General features: G+C 43.5%; 2 protein-coding genes and 1 long non-coding RNA gene across 5 annotated transcripts; 1 reads left to right on the forward strand and 2 right to left on the reverse strand.

Annotated features, from left to right (window-relative positions):
• Positions 1-851: 851 nt before the first annotated feature.
• On the reverse strand, positions 852-7,262 carry LOC112891898 (patatin-like protein 1). 3 transcript variants are annotated; one of them, XM_025958901.1, is made up of 9 exons: positions 7,072-7,262; positions 6,836-6,904; positions 6,658-6,737; positions 6,449-6,564; positions 4,739-4,923; positions 4,374-4,572; positions 4,132-4,296; positions 1,495-1,797; positions 852-1,400 (listed from the first exon to the last, which is right to left on the reverse strand). In XM_025958901.1, the coding sequence occupies exons 4-9, from the start codon at positions 6,470-6,472 to the stop codon at positions 1,134-1,136; spliced, it is 1,143 nt and encodes a 380-aa protein (XP_025814686.1). In that variant the 5' UTR covers positions 6,473-6,564; positions 6,658-6,737; positions 6,836-6,904; positions 7,072-7,262; the 3' UTR covers positions 852-1,133. The 3 variants fall into 3 exon arrangements, with proteins under 3 accessions (XP_025814686.1, XP_025814685.1, XP_025814684.1); XM_025958900.1 differs by having other exon boundaries at positions 6,449-6,737; positions 7,096-7,262; XM_025958899.1 differs by having other exon boundaries at positions 6,449-6,737; positions 7,076-7,262.
• A 392-nt stretch (positions 7,263-7,654) lies between these two features.
• LOC112893435 lies at positions 7,655-8,385 on the forward strand. Its single transcript, XR_003228815.1, has 2 exons — positions 7,655-8,138; positions 8,249-8,385. It is a non-coding gene; the product is annotated as an uncharacterized LOC112893435 (long non-coding RNA).
• Positions 8,386-8,596: 211 nt separating this feature from the next.
• LOC112893434 lies at positions 8,597-15,731 on the reverse strand. The gene is made up of 19 exons (XM_025960760.1): positions 14,664-15,731; positions 14,465-14,539; positions 14,060-14,175; positions 13,855-13,969; positions 13,650-13,778; positions 13,256-13,303; positions 12,682-12,839; positions 12,402-12,598; positions 11,951-12,243; positions 11,715-11,864; positions 11,248-11,631; positions 10,980-11,129; positions 10,540-10,615; positions 10,257-10,384; positions 9,901-10,101; positions 9,679-9,816; positions 9,435-9,566; positions 9,147-9,338; positions 8,597-9,021 (listed from the first exon to the last, which is right to left on the reverse strand). The coding sequence occupies exons 1-19, from the start codon at positions 14,796-14,798 to the stop codon at positions 8,875-8,877; spliced, it is 2,964 nt and encodes a 987-aa protein (XP_025816545.1). The 5' UTR covers positions 14,799-15,731; the 3' UTR covers positions 8,597-8,874.
• Between the last annotated feature and the right edge of the window lie 775 nt (positions 15,732-16,506).

Consider the following 16,506-nt stretch of genomic DNA (forward strand, 5'->3'; position numbering starts at 1 on the left):
TCAGGAAGCTACGGCATTGCTGAGGTAGGCACGTGCATGCGGCTAGAAGCGTACACTTCCTAGATATGCTAACGCACTTGTTGGTTCGAATCATGTGTCGAGCTCGAGCCAGCTGTGGTTAGGTGTAACCATGGTAAGATAGGTGATTGATGGCCCACTTGCAAGATAGGAGTCTACGAGGGATCGATCAGTTGTGGTGAGCCTGTGACGTGCAAGCCAAGAGGTTTCCACAACGAGCATGCAGAATTACAACGATGGGCCGGCAGGATTACACCACTTATATATGTATAGCAAGTACAGTGGCAGTTTGCTTATTAGATAAAATGAGCGATTAGGATAATATGGTTAATTAGGACTAGGAGTGCTACTGCATCATTGAGGACAGGGTGTTCTGAAAAGGTGTAGCTGGATGGATGTTGCTGATGAGAGGCATGATAGGTGTAGAAGTTTAGCAATATGGCCAGAAGGAAAGCCTACTAACCAGAAAGGGGACGCGTGGGATAATCATGTTTGAGCTGTAGACATTACAGTATATATACTAAAAGGAACACAAACAATTCAAACATGTATTAAAAAGGAATTTAATTTTTCACACATTCACAGGGACACAGACCCGACGGAGAATGACGGAAGAAAGAGGAACCTAATGGCCCCATTGGTATGTAATGGGTAGTTTGGGATACCAGAGGGTTCAAAGCCAATAATTCGTAGCGTGCACTCTGCTTTTAAAAGGAAAAGTATCACAGCCTAATATTCTAGGACAACCTCTGCAATTCCTATGTAAACTAGCAAGATTCTTTTTTAAAATGATAATGATAGTCTGGCGTTCCAAGGCCAATTAGAGAGCTGGACTGCTGGAATAATCACAGCATACTTTTTTTTTCAATACGAGTAACAGAGAATTTACAGCCTAGGATGCAGATCCACCAGTTCACCACACTCACATTACACACAGCTAGATAGCCCGGCGCGCCAAGGCATTACAGTTTGTCCAATTATAAAGGGCTCTGAGCTAACACGTCACTTTACCATTTACACACTGAAGAACTACATGTAATACACACAACTGCTTATAGTAATCAACACGAATTGCTAAGATGGGCATGGACCATGTGTTCTGAAGAGCTCACCTTTCATGGTTCGCCAAGACCCTCTGCATCCAGTTCTATGTTCTGGAGCCTAAGCTTCCTCTCATCAGAAAGGAGCTTTGCAAACCGTGTGAGCAGATCAGCATAGGTTAGAGTACAGCTATCTTTTGGCACTGGTCTGACATGGTTGATCTTGCAATCATCCTTGCTTAGTGGCCTATGCAGGAGGTTTTCTCCAATTGTAACCAGCCCTTCAAGATTCTTCTCCGTTGTGAGGTCAGCTGACACAGACGCTATTGGTATGTTGTGGTCCTGCAAAACAGTAGATGAACATAGATTTCAGCATGCATTCGCAGGACAAGAACTGGAGTATTGACACTGGCTTGTAAACACATGGTATATCTACCTGAATGCGCAACAGTTGGTCTGAGCATTCGATTGATTTGAAAAGGTTCGCAACATGACTATCAGTCATGTCTGAGCTAGCATGTAAGAACATGTGCAGCAAAGGCATGGTATAGTGCCGGCCAAGCCATTGAAAAATACCCCACTTAGCAACATGCAATGCGTCAAACTTGATGTCTTGCTCTGGAAGACCTGTGCCTAATGATATTACCAGATATCTATGGTAATCCAAGGGCTTGGTTTCAGGGAATTCCTTGCTCCTCAGCCGGATCTGCTTTGTTATCTCACTCATTGCCACCAGAGTCTGTCAACTTAGAGGACAAGGTGTTCTGTTAGCATTTACATTCTCTTATGTCTGTTTTGGCAAATAAAGGTTGACTAGAAATTTGGCGCGCGCCCGTGAGCTGATTGAATTAGTAAGGGAAAAATGAGGTTAGATATATTTATTTTTTCTACATAATAAAAAAGTTAAGGAAGCTAAAACGTGAAAGATATGAGTTTGTAAAACTTCCAAGATTTTTAATATACTATTTTTTTATTCAGCTTAGTTTAATATGGGATATGATGGTCTGCACCTAGTTTTGGATGATCCATGTCCCTGTTTGATAAGGGGATAGGATTATCCATATTTTCTATTTGATTGGAGAGATAAAGAGGATTGGAAAAGTCATGACTTGTGTTTAGATTAAGGAGGGCGTTGGGACAGGTGGATACGATTACTCCTTCCTTCGACTTGTGAGGCCTCATTTTTAATATTTTTCAATCTTACTTGATCAAAGCACTCTCCAAATCTGGTGAAATTTTTGAGTAATTCTTCTTGTCCCCATAAATAGTCTAAATATGGTTATAACATTGAAATAACCAGAGCTTTGTTTTGATTTGAATAAATCAGACTGCATAATTCTTTGTTTGAGCAAGGGTATAACTAGGGGTGGTAAAGGGCCTTAAAATTTAGCCTAGATAATTTAAGGATCGGGCTCTAATTTTATACAATTTTGAGCTAAAAATATATAAAAGCCAAGTTGGATTGTGAAGAGACCACTAGGATTATTATCCGTTACCACACCCCTAGGTATAACTCTTGTTGCTGTACAGATGGTCAAAATAGAACTGTATAGAGAACTTTGGAGCCATTTAGCTAATTAGTAAACCAGAGAACAGAAGAATATAACCATAAGTGAATTGGAAATTAAATCATAGAAGACCCTGGTCCACACCTCTCCCCTGCGTTCTGATCCTCCCCTCCTCCCCTGCATGCATGCATGCCGGCAGTTGCAGAAGCTTCCTGTAGCGTGGCTCGTGGCGTGGCTGAGCCCAGCACTTTCCCCTCTCCACAGCAGGTCAGCAGCTGTCTATTTGTTTTTGAAAACTAGCAGCTGTCTATCTCATCTCTGTTTTCTTGTTTCCCTGGACCGGTCTCTCCATCACTACACACAAAGCAGGCAAGCAGCAAGCTGCTTAGCAGCCACTAACAGCTCCGCCGGCCAGAATCCTCCATCAATGTTAAACCGAGCTACCTGTCCTTTCCTCTAGATCCATATGATCCTGGTAAATCCATTTGAAACATTCTTGTTGCAAAATTCTTCACAAGCCTGGCTTGATTGGAGTCTCAGTTACCGCTGGTCCCCATTGTTGCTGCTACCTCCTCGTCTCTCACAGTCGCACGCAGCTCGCTCGCCTAGTCGCCCATCCCTCACGTTCTCGTGGCCTCCCCCGCTTCCTCATCTGCTCCGACCACGCTCTTTCCTCCGTCCACCTCAAGAAGGGCGTGCTTGATTCGCGCTCGCCGTGCTCAATTCAAGGTCTCGTGGGCACCAATGCTCAAGTCGCAGGTGGCGGAGGCCGATGGGGGAGCAACCTCAATCCGCAATCCGTCTCGCTCGAGCTGATAGAGTTCATAGCACACTTTGTTGCCCCATGGATGGCTAGGTGCTGCGTTTGACACTTTACTGGTGGTATTCTAAACTGCACATAGCCCAATATGTATTGCAAATTTAATTATCAAATTAATAGATTGTTTGGAGCAACTGTATCTTATCTGTCGGTGCATGTATTATAAAGGAGATGGGTTGATTGAAGATTCGATGCAAGGCTTAACTGCATTGTAATATATTTCTTTGATTCGTTTTCTTCTTTTTGCACTTCAATTATAAAGTATTTGTTTAATATGATCTAGCATGAGATTTTTTTCCAATGTTAGAATATTCTAGATTCTTTCTGTGCTTGTCCGTAACAAATTCGCTAACATAGGATCTGACTGATAATGGGAAAAAAAATTTACTACTATCTGAGTTTTTTCTCTGCTGGAGTATTCCAGATCCTTCTTGGTTCCTCTGCTAGTACGCCGGCATCCGTATACGATCTGACGGCTAATGGAAGATTAGCTGCTAATCTGATGGCTGATAGAAAATTAGCTACGTGGATCAATGAGGAGCGCCGGAATGCACCGGCTCTAGATGTAAAAAGATGCGCAGAGGATATAGAAGATCATAAGGGGAAAAAACTAATACTCAGCTCAAAAAATTAGTAGTGATAAAAATGTACAATTAAATCAAAGAAATGGAACATATAGGAACTTGATAGAAACATCCAACCACAAATTGTAGCGTCGATGTCAACACCAAAGAATTTAACATACCGGATTGTTTGCGACAAGGCCCCCATCAATAATGTTGAAGCTGCGTGTTGCACCAGTGTGATAATCCACAGTTTCAAAATAGTGTGCAGGGAGAACGGTTGGTGCTGCAGATGTGCCAATACACACATCAGCAAGACGAGCATCCATCAAGGTATTAGATCTTGCCTATACCATAACAAAAATATTAGTTCACCGTTAATAATCAATGAAGGCATCACGTACACTAAGTTTAGAATTTGAACCTTAAATGTGCTGAATATTGTTGGCTTTACACATTTAACATCATAAGTAGGAATCACAATATTTGTCAATGTTTCCTTCACTCTAGTCTCACCAAGCAGATCATTGATTATTTTGTGGAGGTACTTCCCGTTGTATTTCGGCCCAATGATCAGCTTAATTATGCGTACTATCTTGCATAACCAACCAAAAAATCCGGTCCTGGTTGGCATATCAGATAAAGGAATAAGTCAAAGTACTCCCATGTATTCCTCTCCAATAACAGATAAATATAATTCACTTCAGACATAATCTGTTTATACAAACATTTAAATATCCTCCAAGAAGCAAGAAATATGATTGATAGAAGCCTCTCGAACATACAAACCTGCATGGAAAGATGTGAGGACAATGCTTGAGATAAAATGGCACGATATCCTTGGCCTCATAGCATGGTTGCTTAGCATTGCTCAGTGATGGAGTAGCTAGCATAGCAGTAATGAGGCCACCTGTGCTTGTGCCAGCGATGACATCAAAGTAGTTAGCTATGCGTGCATTGCTCCCATCAAGATCCTAAAAATGGCAAAACATACCAGCAAATAAATAACCCTCAAACATGAATGTGTGCAGAGAACAAGATGTTGGTCACCAAAACAGATCAAATTTTTAACTTCCACTGATCAAAGGCTACAGCCAGGGTCAACATTCAAACATAGTTATGACAAAAATATTGGTGTGGTAAAAGTTGCTAAGCTATATATGCAACAGAGGAACATAGGATCAACCTGAAGTTTAGACTCAAGGAATGAGAGGAAGGTAGCAGGGATGATACCCTTAACCCCACCACCATCAATACTCAAAATGGTGATCATGTTTCCCTTCCTTGGTGGTGGGCACGCGTAATTACTTTCCATTGCAGAGGTAAACAAGTATTTCAATTGACCACGCTATGTCTTCTCAGTTGTTCTTAAAAGCTACTTATGAATTCTGACATAGTAAATGCTATTTTTATAGGCGTTGGAGGCAAAAGATAACTCATGTTGATCATGCAAAACGTTTTGATTGTAGCACAAGTAATGGTTGCATCTATTTTGCACATGCTAAACTGCTGGCAAGCTTATCTAAGATTTCTGTATTGTTTCTCTATGTGTGTATTTATGCATTTGTTTAATAAGATATGTAATTACACATCACGGATTGCTCATATGTTATGCACCTTTGAGAGCCTTTTTTTTTCTTTTTTCTATTTTAGCTTTACTTCTAATTGAGAAATATCATGTGAGTGCAAGCTTGGTTATCCCACAACAGTCATGTAGGCACAAAGCTTCCGTGATACTCTGTCCTTTATGCTTCAGATGTGCTACTTTATTGAGCTTTTATTTGTCTTATCTTATCTTTAACTTGAAAAAACATTGAGCAAGAAAACTAATTGAGTATCTGGAATATCTGAGTCCTCCAAAAGTCATTGGCGTGCCTTTATTTCTAGATAAACTCATAACCCTGATGCTTGGACGTTAACCTAGAGTCCTCTATTGTCATCCATGCCAGTTGTTATCCATGTAGGATGTACCAAAGAAACATGACATGTGCCGCATAACATAAAGGAAGTTTTCAGATTATCATTATCCGCAAGCAAAGGGTGTCAGGAATTGTATAAAAACAATTTCAACATTTTAGCAATTATGAAGAAGTTTGTGATGGTGAGTGAAAAAAGAAAAAGATTAGCATTAGCATTTATGTAAGGTACAATAAAAGAAATTTTTAAATAAGATGTGCCAAAATTCCAAAAATTGAAGCCATCTTTAAAGTCATTATCTTGTAGGTCAGGATCTGCAGATCATTGGTTGCTTAATCTAATATCATAACACCATATATCACAGCAGTGTGTCATACTGGCATGTCATCAAGTAGCTAGCCTATAAGTAATTGAAGTATTAAACAATCAGCTACCAGAGCAAATCATCTTTGTAGGTTTCTTCAGACCTTGGTCCTCATTTTTGTAGCTAACCAAGACTATTAGACTAAATTAAGCAAAAACTTAGGAAAGCATTCCAAATTCAGCAAGGGAAAAAATATAACTGACTTGGTAAATCAATACCATATAGATAGTCCATTGGATCATTGCGAAGCGTCGATTTGACTGCCTTTTGCCCCACCTCCTGTACACCTTCGCCTGCCTATCATACACTCTTCTCGCGCACTGCCTTTCAGTGTCTGCAAAATTCAGCTCCACCCCTCATCACTCATATAGCTAGGCTTCACGGCATTGTTAGATTCCGGAATCCGCTGCTGAAGTAGTTTTCCCACCTGCTCTATTGCTTTTCCAATAATCGCGCTGAGATCACCTTGTTGCCGCCCCGCCATCTCTGTAGGTCTCCCATCAACGCCTTCACGTCAACAAGGAATCCGCAATGGATTAGCACATGATCAAGCCTTCAAAGCACAGAGGATTCGACGTAAATTCTCGGAGGTAGAGGATCAATACCGCCAACGACCAGCGAGCTCTCGGCTTTAAACGATGATGAGAGACCACAGATTATAACCATCGGGACACCTATTTGCAGAATAAAACGATAAAAGTTCAACGATTTTGCTACATTATTATCAGCGAAATCTCAATAAAAACGTGAACTCCTGGTCAGTCTCGAATCAAAATGTGGGAACGAAATGCCGCATTAATAATAATAATAAAATCTGGCAAACAAGATAGCCAACACTCACTCACTCAGCAATAAGCACACGAACCGGTTGGTGTCACGGAAGCGACTCCGCTAAAGTACTGGATCTCGCGGCCGCCGCCGCCGCCTCCATCTCGTCTGGTACCTCCTCGTTTGAGTGCGCAGGCTTCGGGGTTGGGAAAACACGCGGGTTCTCTGGTCAGCGGGGCATGGATGCGGCCCGGTCGATGGAGCGGATTCATGGCCGGAGCCGCCATGGCCATGGTGAGGTCGTCGCGGCGGTGGCCGGCAGAGATGTAGCTCGTTGACTGATGCGTACCACCATCGGACCGCACAGTCCGGATCTGACGGCAGCAGGTTTCCCTCTTTTCCAAAAGACCCCTGAATATAACATTTACATAAACACCCCTGAAACTGATCCCAATTTTAACATAAAACCCCTAAATCGGATCGCGATGCGATTTTGTACACAAAACTTCCTAAATCGGATCGCGACTATTAATCGCAGTCCGGATTTTTACATAAAACCCCCTAATTCGGATTGCGATTAATAATCGCGATCCAAATTTTTACAGAAAACCCCCTTTTCATCCTGGTTTTTTTTGTAAAATAGTCACTCCGCCGTCCGCCGCGTCCACATCGTCGTCTTCCCCTTTCCTTCCGGCAACGGCGACGGTTGGCTGTCTGTCTCGACGTCACCAATGGACTTGCGCTCCTCGTCCGGTCCTCCCCTCCTCCTCCCTCTCCACTTTTCCTCCGTGCCTTTCCCTGCCACGCTCCCTCCTGCTCCGCCGCTGTCCCCCTCTTCCCTCTGTCCGGTCGCGTCGCTCGCTACGCCGGCGTGGCCTCGTTCTCCAATTCCAATCACATCACATGTGCTACTGCGTATCTCCCAGTACCTGCGGCCAAGCGGTGGTCGGGCTCTTGTTTGGCGGGGCGACGCTCAACTCGCCGGCGGATGGCTGAAACAGAATGTGACCGGCCGGACGCCGGCGCGTGTTCCTTCTTCTTCCATGAGCACTGGGTGTGAAAGCCAGCCTCTCACGGCTGCAGACAGCCTCTTCAGCGTCCTCCATCTTGCGCGCCGCCGGTGTCTTGTCGTTCTGTGCAGTTCTGATTCTCAAACTCTGTTAACTTTGCTTTGTTAACTCGAAATTTCAGTACCCCTGCATGTCTTAGCGTTCTCGTTTTGACGATGAAAAATTCTTTTAAAAATTCAGGAACATAGCCCCTTCAGTCCGACTGCATTGCCAACGTACCAAAGATCCAGCGTTTTAGCGGTGCATCTCTCTTCTTACATTGGAGTTTACAGAGAGCATACCGCTCCTAGCAGAAGAGAGAACTCAAAAAAAAAAAAGGCCTCACCGTTCATCGGTTGCTGATTGATCCCATCTCTCAAGTAAGAATACATTCGTCAAGGTCGCTGTGAATCTGGAGCCTTAAGAGGTTTACAAGCTGCAACGAGGATGTAAGATACAGGGACGGCGTGGATATTGCAAACAATGAAGCAAACGGAAAGGCATGATTTCGGATTAGGCATTCATTCTTCAACAGCGACAAGGCAAGAATTTGGGTAAAATTTATTCCTTTCACGACGAACAAATGAACAAATACTTTATGATACAAGAACTTGTGCGATTACCTATACATTTCCGTTTATTATTAGTCTCCAAAAGTAATAAAAATTTGTACACCTTGTCGAGGAGTGTCAATGTACACTTGAAAGAAAACTCCCAGAACAGGGAGTAAGAACGGGGGGCAAGGAATGGCATGAAAATCTTGCAAACTCTCTTGTATACAGACTTGAAAAGTGAAGCGTCACGAAGCTTCACGAAGCCGTGCCAAGCTACCGTCCAGCCGCTTTCAGGAACTTGTCGTATGGGCTTGCAGGTGGCAGCCTGAACGAACAGTCAGATTCGCTGGATGCTGAATCGCTGCGTCGCATGCGGCCCTTCCTAGTTGATTGCAACTCAGGCTCGGATCGCAGGGATGACTGCAATACATGACAAGTGATGAGACTGACGTTAAGTTCTGAACAGCATTTTACTCGCGGGGAAAAAAATCTGATATCTTAATGATACATGAGATGGCTAGATTTTGCAGATAAGATATACATGCCTCGTTCGTTTCAAGCCCATCCAACCCGGTTGAGCCATGGGAGTTAGTCCTCGAATGCTTGAAGCTCAAGAGAACAGACATCTTCTGTTGTTTTTCCATAACCAGGGCTTCACATTGGCTCTTCATTTGGTCATAAGGTACAGGGTTGGCAGAAACTGGAACACTAGCGACTTGCCTTGCTGTCTCATGAACCTGCATGGCAAACAGTTATGCATAAAAAATGATGGATCTACATGGTCTGGAACTAACAAACTAACAGGTGTGGAGGTTAGTAGAGATGGCACATACAGATTCTATTAGTTGATTAACCGTTAGAACATCTGATGAAGCCATAGAACCAGATGTTTTCCTGTCAGATTGAGATCCACTGTGTTCAAAGATGATGTCGTCATCATCATCTAGCTCAGAAGGAACACCATCCTGAGGGCAGAAGACAAGCAGACACAAAGGGCAAGTTAGAACATCAATAATGCAACTGTCAGTATGGATATTGTTGTGCAAGATCAACTATTTGTGAAGGATCAGTAGGGACCTCATCAAAACAGTGGTCGTCCTTTTCAGCATATATCGAACAAGAGTGTGGTGTCTCCATGAATAGTGGAGCGCCAAGAGGAAATGAATCATCCAGGGAAAACTCTTGAAGAAGTTGTTCTTCTATCCCGTTAAACTTCTGCAGGTCACAAGTAAAGACACTAAATAAGACCTTTGTTCTACACAAACAAATAAATAAAATACTAAACAAATCTATATACACCTCTGGTAAATTTTCAAATTTCTTCTTAAAATGGGACATCACGGTTTCTATCAACTCCACATCATCCTTGTTTATGGCTGAAAGAAAGGCCTGTGCATTACTTTCATCTTCCTCAGAACCAAAAACCATCTCACTGTTAGAAGACTCTGCAGAGGTGTTAACGAGTTGGCAGTCATCCATTACGCAAAGATGAGGATCAACCTGCAAAATCAACAGAAGAGTAAATGCAACTTGAACATTATTACATTACATGTTCATTGCACAGATTATAAGGCTACAAGGGCTAGATAGTGTTTTTTATTTCCTTTTTGTTGATTTGAGAACATGCAATATACACATGATTGGAACCAACAAACCATTTTCTCTGGTGCTGCTGCTTTGACGAGAGGAATTATCTGGTGAAGATCAGCTATTTTGGCTGAAAAGATGAGCATTGCTGATGCCATTGTATACAAACACCTTCTACGAGATGGCTGCAAATCATCTTCATTACAGTGAAAAGGGTAAGTGAGGAAATCAAGCCATACACTTAACTGCAATTTTTGGTGAAATCCTAGAAGGGTATAAGTTCTTGAAACATAAATTTACTTATGTAAAAGTGGAAAAGGGAACAGAGCAGGCAATGGTGAAGGAACTTACTTTCTTGACTAAGAGACTTTCTCCTGAGAGAGAATGCCAACTGGAAACAGCGAACTAGTGCCACATGACTGGAGCTCTGCCACAAAAATTCCTCGGTCAGACACATGGTACACTACTTCCAAGTCTTAAGAACAGAATGATATTGCTGGGTCCTATTAGCCCGGGAATCTAAAAGGGAACTTCATGATAATAACGTTTGCAAAAGAGTACGTAGTAAATAAATTTTAAATGGAGGGCTTAACATGAACAGTTCAGATCTTCTCTTTCTCTGCTCTGTAATTATTTCAGGGCTTTCCTTCAGAATAAAATAGCAGCCTCTAAGCTCACAAATCTTAGTAACATATGTTCCATATGTTTAAAGGACCTACATTTGATATCACGAAACAGTACCCTTGGCCATGGGATAACAATAGTAACATATATACTGAACCTTGACTTACTTTTGATTTCGAACAAGATAAAGCAATGTTGTAGATATGGCACATTGCTTCAAAATTCGCAGGTGAGTTATCCTCCAGAGATACTTGACTCCAAATAGATGAAAGAAGAAGAACAATCTGGTGGTTGTTCAGCTTCATGAACTTTAGATTCTGCTTGGATGGAAGAAAATAAGATGGTACATCAGTTGGACACTAACGTGCAATACAAAAATAAAAATAAAAAACAGAGAGAACAAGTTAGTATACATATGCCAACTGGATTTCATACTTCATCGTTAAATGCTGTAAAATGATGTTCATTCAGACATGGGCTCCCTAGATACTGCCTTGCATTTGATTCTGTCTGTGTGCATCCATTCCCAGTACCAAGTATAGCTTCTGATCTGCCATTTTTCTGCAAGGATTCTTGGATGTAGTTTTTGGTCCTAATTTCATTGATTATGGCTTCAGAAGAGAAAGCTGAGAGAGCCAACAAATATAAGTTCTGCAAATCATCGCTCTTTACTGGGATTGGAAAGCTCATGGCTGACCATGGACACAGCAGAGAAGGTGCGACGATGGTGGATAGAACACGATGTGAACCAATCCTTGTCTTATTGTCTGGATGCAACATTGCTAAGAGAAGCTGGTGAAATAAAGCTTCAGGAAATGCCTGAGATATGCACAACCAATTTCCAGTTATTATTTTTAAAGCAAAAATTACTTCATGCAGTAGTGGGTATGCCAGGAACTTGCCTTCTGATGGTACGATGACTTGTAGATAGAAGCTGCAATTTGTGATGTGCGATAAACAGATGAAATTGTTGATCTTGCGATGGTAGCAGTATGAGAGAGATTCTCGAGAATTACCCCAATCATATCAAGAATAGGACTAACATCCGCAACCTATGAAGTGAAAGGAGCAACTTAAAGATCTCTATGATGAGAGCAACGGGTAGTTAAGTAATAAGGAACCAAAACAATATGATAACCTTTTCTGTCAACTGCACGAGGCAATCCTCCAAGGCCACATGAAGTGCGCTATTCCATTTGCCATCATCAGCATGAGCATTGGATGCTTCAATAGCAAAATGCATACATTTGCGCAAATGCTTTATTAAGTCACTGATTGCGCTTGCTATTGTCACTGATGCCTTCAACTTTGCATGCCTTGCAAGACTTGAAGCAACTTTAAGAATGCTGATTTGTTTGGCAGGTTCCTTGGCAATAACCTTATGATCTATGTGCTTTATAGTGAAAGATAACAACAAATGGCCATGTTGCCCTGGCAATATGGGGGAGAACAGGAAGTTAACAAAGTATTTAATATGTCTTCTGTTGAACAATAATGATTGAAAGGTATAATGGGTGGGGGTGGGGGTGGGGGGGGGGGGGGGGGGGAGGGTGGAGAAACAGAAATTACATGGGTGGAAATTGCTGCACCTGATTTGTCCATCAGTTTCTGCATTTCTTGCAGAACAGAAAGGGCAATCCCATTCTCAGGAGACCAGTAGTCATGGCTGTCAAAAAGGCGGAAAAGAGGATCAAGAACACGCCGCACTGTTGTTGCCTCCTTTGCAATATTAGCCATATTACGCAAGCAAACCCTTGCCCAATGCGCTGGATTTTCAGACACAGACCTGCTGACACATTAAACCATTATAGCATTGAAAGATGCATAAGGATCTGGAAATGCGCTTGTTACACTGGCAGGACAGCTCACATTGTATCAGATGCCACTTTGGCACTATTTTGCCCAGACACTGGTACCACAGCCAAGTTCCCATTAATGACCAAATCATCATCATCTTGAAGTCTGACAACCTCTTTTATTGAGAGAGTTTGATTAACCTCATAACAGCTTATGATCACTGAGACAACCTGTGTTCAAGAATGAATACAGAATTTAGACACAGCGCTCCTAATTTCAGTGCTGCTAATTTTTTGTTTCATAAAGTATTGTTTCTCAGCAGTTATCGATTAAAACTAATGTTGAACTCCTTTCAGCAATTTTCAGAAGTCACTGATTTCTGATTGAATCTCTTGCATGTATCTAGTCATCCTATTTCTAATCCAAAATGAATTCATTCATTCATATTCCAGATGATTGCACCAATCATATACAATGCGGATAAGAAAAATCAAGAACATCTCCCAGAAGTTATCCAGCCATCTTGTAGCAATATAAAACACAATAAAAACTTACTTCATCAAGTTCGATTAAAATATGAAAGTGATTGCCATGTATGGAATTAATTATGCACCTTGTAACAATATAAAAAGCAATAAATACTTACTTCATCGAGTTCCATTGAAATGTGAGAATGATCACCCATGTATTGGACCTGATTACAGAGATGGCAGTCAGATGGTACGCACCACAAAAAGGTAAAATACTAAATGAAAGTGAATACAAGCCACACTGCAAATGAAACAAAATAAAAAGCCATGTTTTGTTGTTATCCAACTTGATTGTGCTAGACCACATTGACGATATTATTTTTGCTAAGCCAAAAAAGGAAGGAATCAGCAATGCAAAGCAACCAGGAAAACTTAAACTTACAATCTAAGGGTAATATACATGTTAGACCTAAAAATCTCCAATCTAGATCAATGTATTTGATACAATATATCTGCGAAGAATGCCTTATACTATTCATGGGAACAATTTAGTTAAAAAAGAAGTGTTACCATAGAAGCAAGAGCCTGAAGTGCAGCAGATCGAAGACGGAGCCCTTCATCATCTTCCCTTAGCTCATGACCAATTTTGCAAAGTTTTGGTATCAGACCTTCCAAATTAAACATATGTGTGCTGTCAACCTACAAAACATCTCTAATTAAGTTAAATAGATGGCAATATCTATCAGCAAATGCAGTTGCAAGTTATGTAACCAACCTGGCCATTGAGAAAGTCAACAAGCATTAGACAACCCAGAACCTGTAGATCATCATGCGCTCTCTGATCAAGAAGAGTGCGAATGGTGCATAATGAGCTTGTGGCTAGCAATGGCCTGAATTAAGAATAATATGATAAGCACGAGAACAACAAATGAGTATGGATGTGTCATTGGTAGAAGAGAACCTTAACAGCTAACACCTACCTGTGCTCCTTGCATGAGCAGAGAAGTTTTCTATAGATGCATGGCACAACTTTGGCCAAAGTGAAATTCTCATGCCTCAGATCTTTGTAGAATCTCTGCTCAAGATACTCTGTGATCTGCCCACAAAAGGTTTGAGTGTGACCACGAATCCTGGTTTTACAGAGCTCAATCATTCATTTCTTGACATATTAGCATTACAAGTACATTTCAAATACACCAGTTTTAGAATTTTCCATTAGGGTGATTATTCAGTTCAACTCAAAAACATTTCCTTCTTTTTTTTCATTTTGCTTGAACTATTGCATTTGATTTTCTTACTGCCTAGAGTCCAGTCTCAACTCTTGGAAATGTACAATTGTTGTGTCTCCATTCTATGAAAAAAGGAGTTAAGGTTGAAAGCGTTACCTTTGGTATGCGTGTTGGATTTCTCGAGACATAATCACAGAGTTTCCCAATTCTTCTATCATTTGGTTCTCCATCCTATGACGCCAAAAATTCAATTGTCATCAAATTCCCTCACAGTTTTGACCACACACCCAGTTGCAGAAAAAACAGCTATATCAGAAACGGCTGAATTCTGAGAGCAACGCAGAATTGGACATACCGGTGGCAGCTGGTAGATCTCCGAGATGATCTTCTTGTACCGCTTGACAGGCTGCCGGGAGCGCGCCCGCAGCGAGGGGCAGAAGTAGCAGAGGCTGCTGCAGGCGGGCAGCACCCGCCTCGACATCACCCCCATTTCTCTTCGATTCTAGTCTCCGATCCCACCAACAAAAGAACGAGCTGAACAAGTCGTCTTCCTGAAGCACCCGCGAGTCCTGATGCCTCGGAATACTCTCGCAGCCCCAAAAATCCAATTTTGGATGCGACTGCACTCAAACAGCCAAAAACCAGCACTTCCCGCAAGAGCTCCTACGGTAACCCTCTTGTGTTCTGCTATTCTTGGGACGGCACGGTGAACTGCTCTTCGATCCAACGGGCAGCAGAAGCCAGAAAGTTCAGCAGCGGCAATATAATGGCCAACCACCTTCCACCCTTTGTCGAAGCCAAATCCAAACCGAAGCAGAAAAAATTCCCCTCCCGTCGGTCAGAGTTTGACCAAATCAGCTTCGACACGAGTTGAAGAAAACCGATTCCTTGTGTCAAATCCGACGTGAGGAGCCGGGACAGAAAAAGCGCGCCTGCACCCCGTCGCGCAAACCGAATCAAGATCCTCGACTCCGAGAACGGCCGCCCGATCAGATCAAAATTCCTGCGGAAGATCACGCAGCTTCCTCAACGCCGGCGCCCCAGATCACACCCCGAACGAGAGCGGGAGCGGCGACGGGGAGCAGTCTGTGGGACAGACCCGGAGCGAGGACGGATCCACCCACCTGGAGGCCGGACCCGAAGCGATCGGGCCCCCGCGCCTCGCGCCGCCGGCTGAACTCAACTCAGTTCAACTCGCCGGACGGGACGCCGTGCCGCCGGCCGTGCGCGGCGTGGAGCGGGGGTGGGGCGTGGGGGGCGGCAGGGTAGTTTAATGCGAGGCGAGGCGCCGCAACGGTCGCCTCACTCCGCTGTAATTCACCGGCTCGGCTGCTGCTGGATACTCGCAGCCGGCGTCTGGCGCGATTGGCGCAAGCAAGCGCGTGGGCGATTTCTCCTGCCCCCGCTGCGCGTGTGGGCAGCTGGGAGGGCGGAGAACATTTCGGGAGGGCTTTTTGGGAAAGTCCTGTTGCGTCTTTCTGAGCCTCTGACAGATCGGCCGAGCTCAAGCTCAAGGCTCAAGGCTGGCTGCCAGCTCGGGCTCGCCGCTTCGGTTCGGCCGGCGGTCAGAGAGTGGAAACACCCTCTTTGCCCTCCAGCTGTTCCGCTTCCTCTCTTCCCTGTCTAGCGACAAGCGTGCAACCGAGGGCAGACTGGACATCCCGCCGCTTTGCTCGCCTACCCGTGCTGTCCATTCTCCCGATCGGTGGCTGGCTCCAAAAGCTGCGCCGTGCGAATGTGCGATCCGAGCCCAGAGCGGCGGCAGAGGTGGAGACGGACGGCGGCGTCAAGAATGGAAAGGAATATGTCTCGCGCTCCACCACCTGTCCTGTCCTTTCCTGTCCTACACGCACACCTACCATGCCGGCAGTGGCGACCGCGTCCTCGTCGTGGCGTGATTGCCCTGCCTTGTCCGGTGATGCGGCGGTGGTGGTTGGTTGGTGATTAGCCAGGGCGCGAGAGCTTCCTGTTCATCGCTCAACGGCTATCGCTACCGTAATTACCTGGACCCTCTTTTACGAAACAAAGATTAATTAGAGTACTGTACAACTTGCTACCTACTCAAGTCTCAACGTTTGCTAGCGACGGCAGCTGAAAGCTGGGCAGGCATGGGCAGTACAGAAAGCTACTGCTCGACACTCGACAGATAAGAAGGGCCACAGGCTGGCGTGGTGTTGCCAAAGCTTTCGTGTCTTTTG

The sequence above is a fragment of the Panicum hallii genome, chromosome 5, assembly GCF_002211085.1.
Source record: "Panicum hallii strain FIL2 chromosome 5, PHallii_v3.1, whole genome shotgun sequence".
Lineage (NCBI taxonomy): Eukaryota > Viridiplantae > Streptophyta > Magnoliopsida > Poales > Poaceae > Panicum > Panicum hallii.

What these genes read in the sequence shown, in the direction of transcription:
- LOC112891898 (XM_025958900.1), bottom strand. Translation starts at nt 6,472, where the DNA reads ATGATCCAATGGACTATCTATATG. An exon ending in TCCAATGGACTATCTATATG is followed by an intron (nt 4,924 to 6,448) that starts GTATTGATTTAC and finishes TGCCATTTTTAG; the next exon opens with GATCTTGATGGGAGCAATGC. An exon ending in CAATATTCAGCACATTTAAG is followed by an intron (nt 4,297 to 4,373) that starts GTTCAAATTCTA and finishes GTTATGGTATAG; the next exon opens with GCAAGATCTAATACCTTGAT.
- LOC112893434 (XM_025960760.1), bottom strand. Translation starts at nt 14,798, where the DNA reads ATGGGGGTGATGTCGAGGCGGGTGCTGCCCGCCTGCAGCAGCCTCTGC. An exon ending in TCGTGCAGTTGACAGAAAAG is followed by an intron (nt 11,865 to 11,950) that starts GTTATCATATTG and finishes TTCACTTCATAG; the next exon opens with GTTGCGGATGTTAGTCCTAT. An exon ending in ACGACCACTGTTTTGATGAG is followed by an intron (nt 9,567 to 9,678) that starts GTCCCTACTGAT and finishes TTCTGCCCTCAG; the next exon opens with GATGGTGTTCCTTCTGAGCT.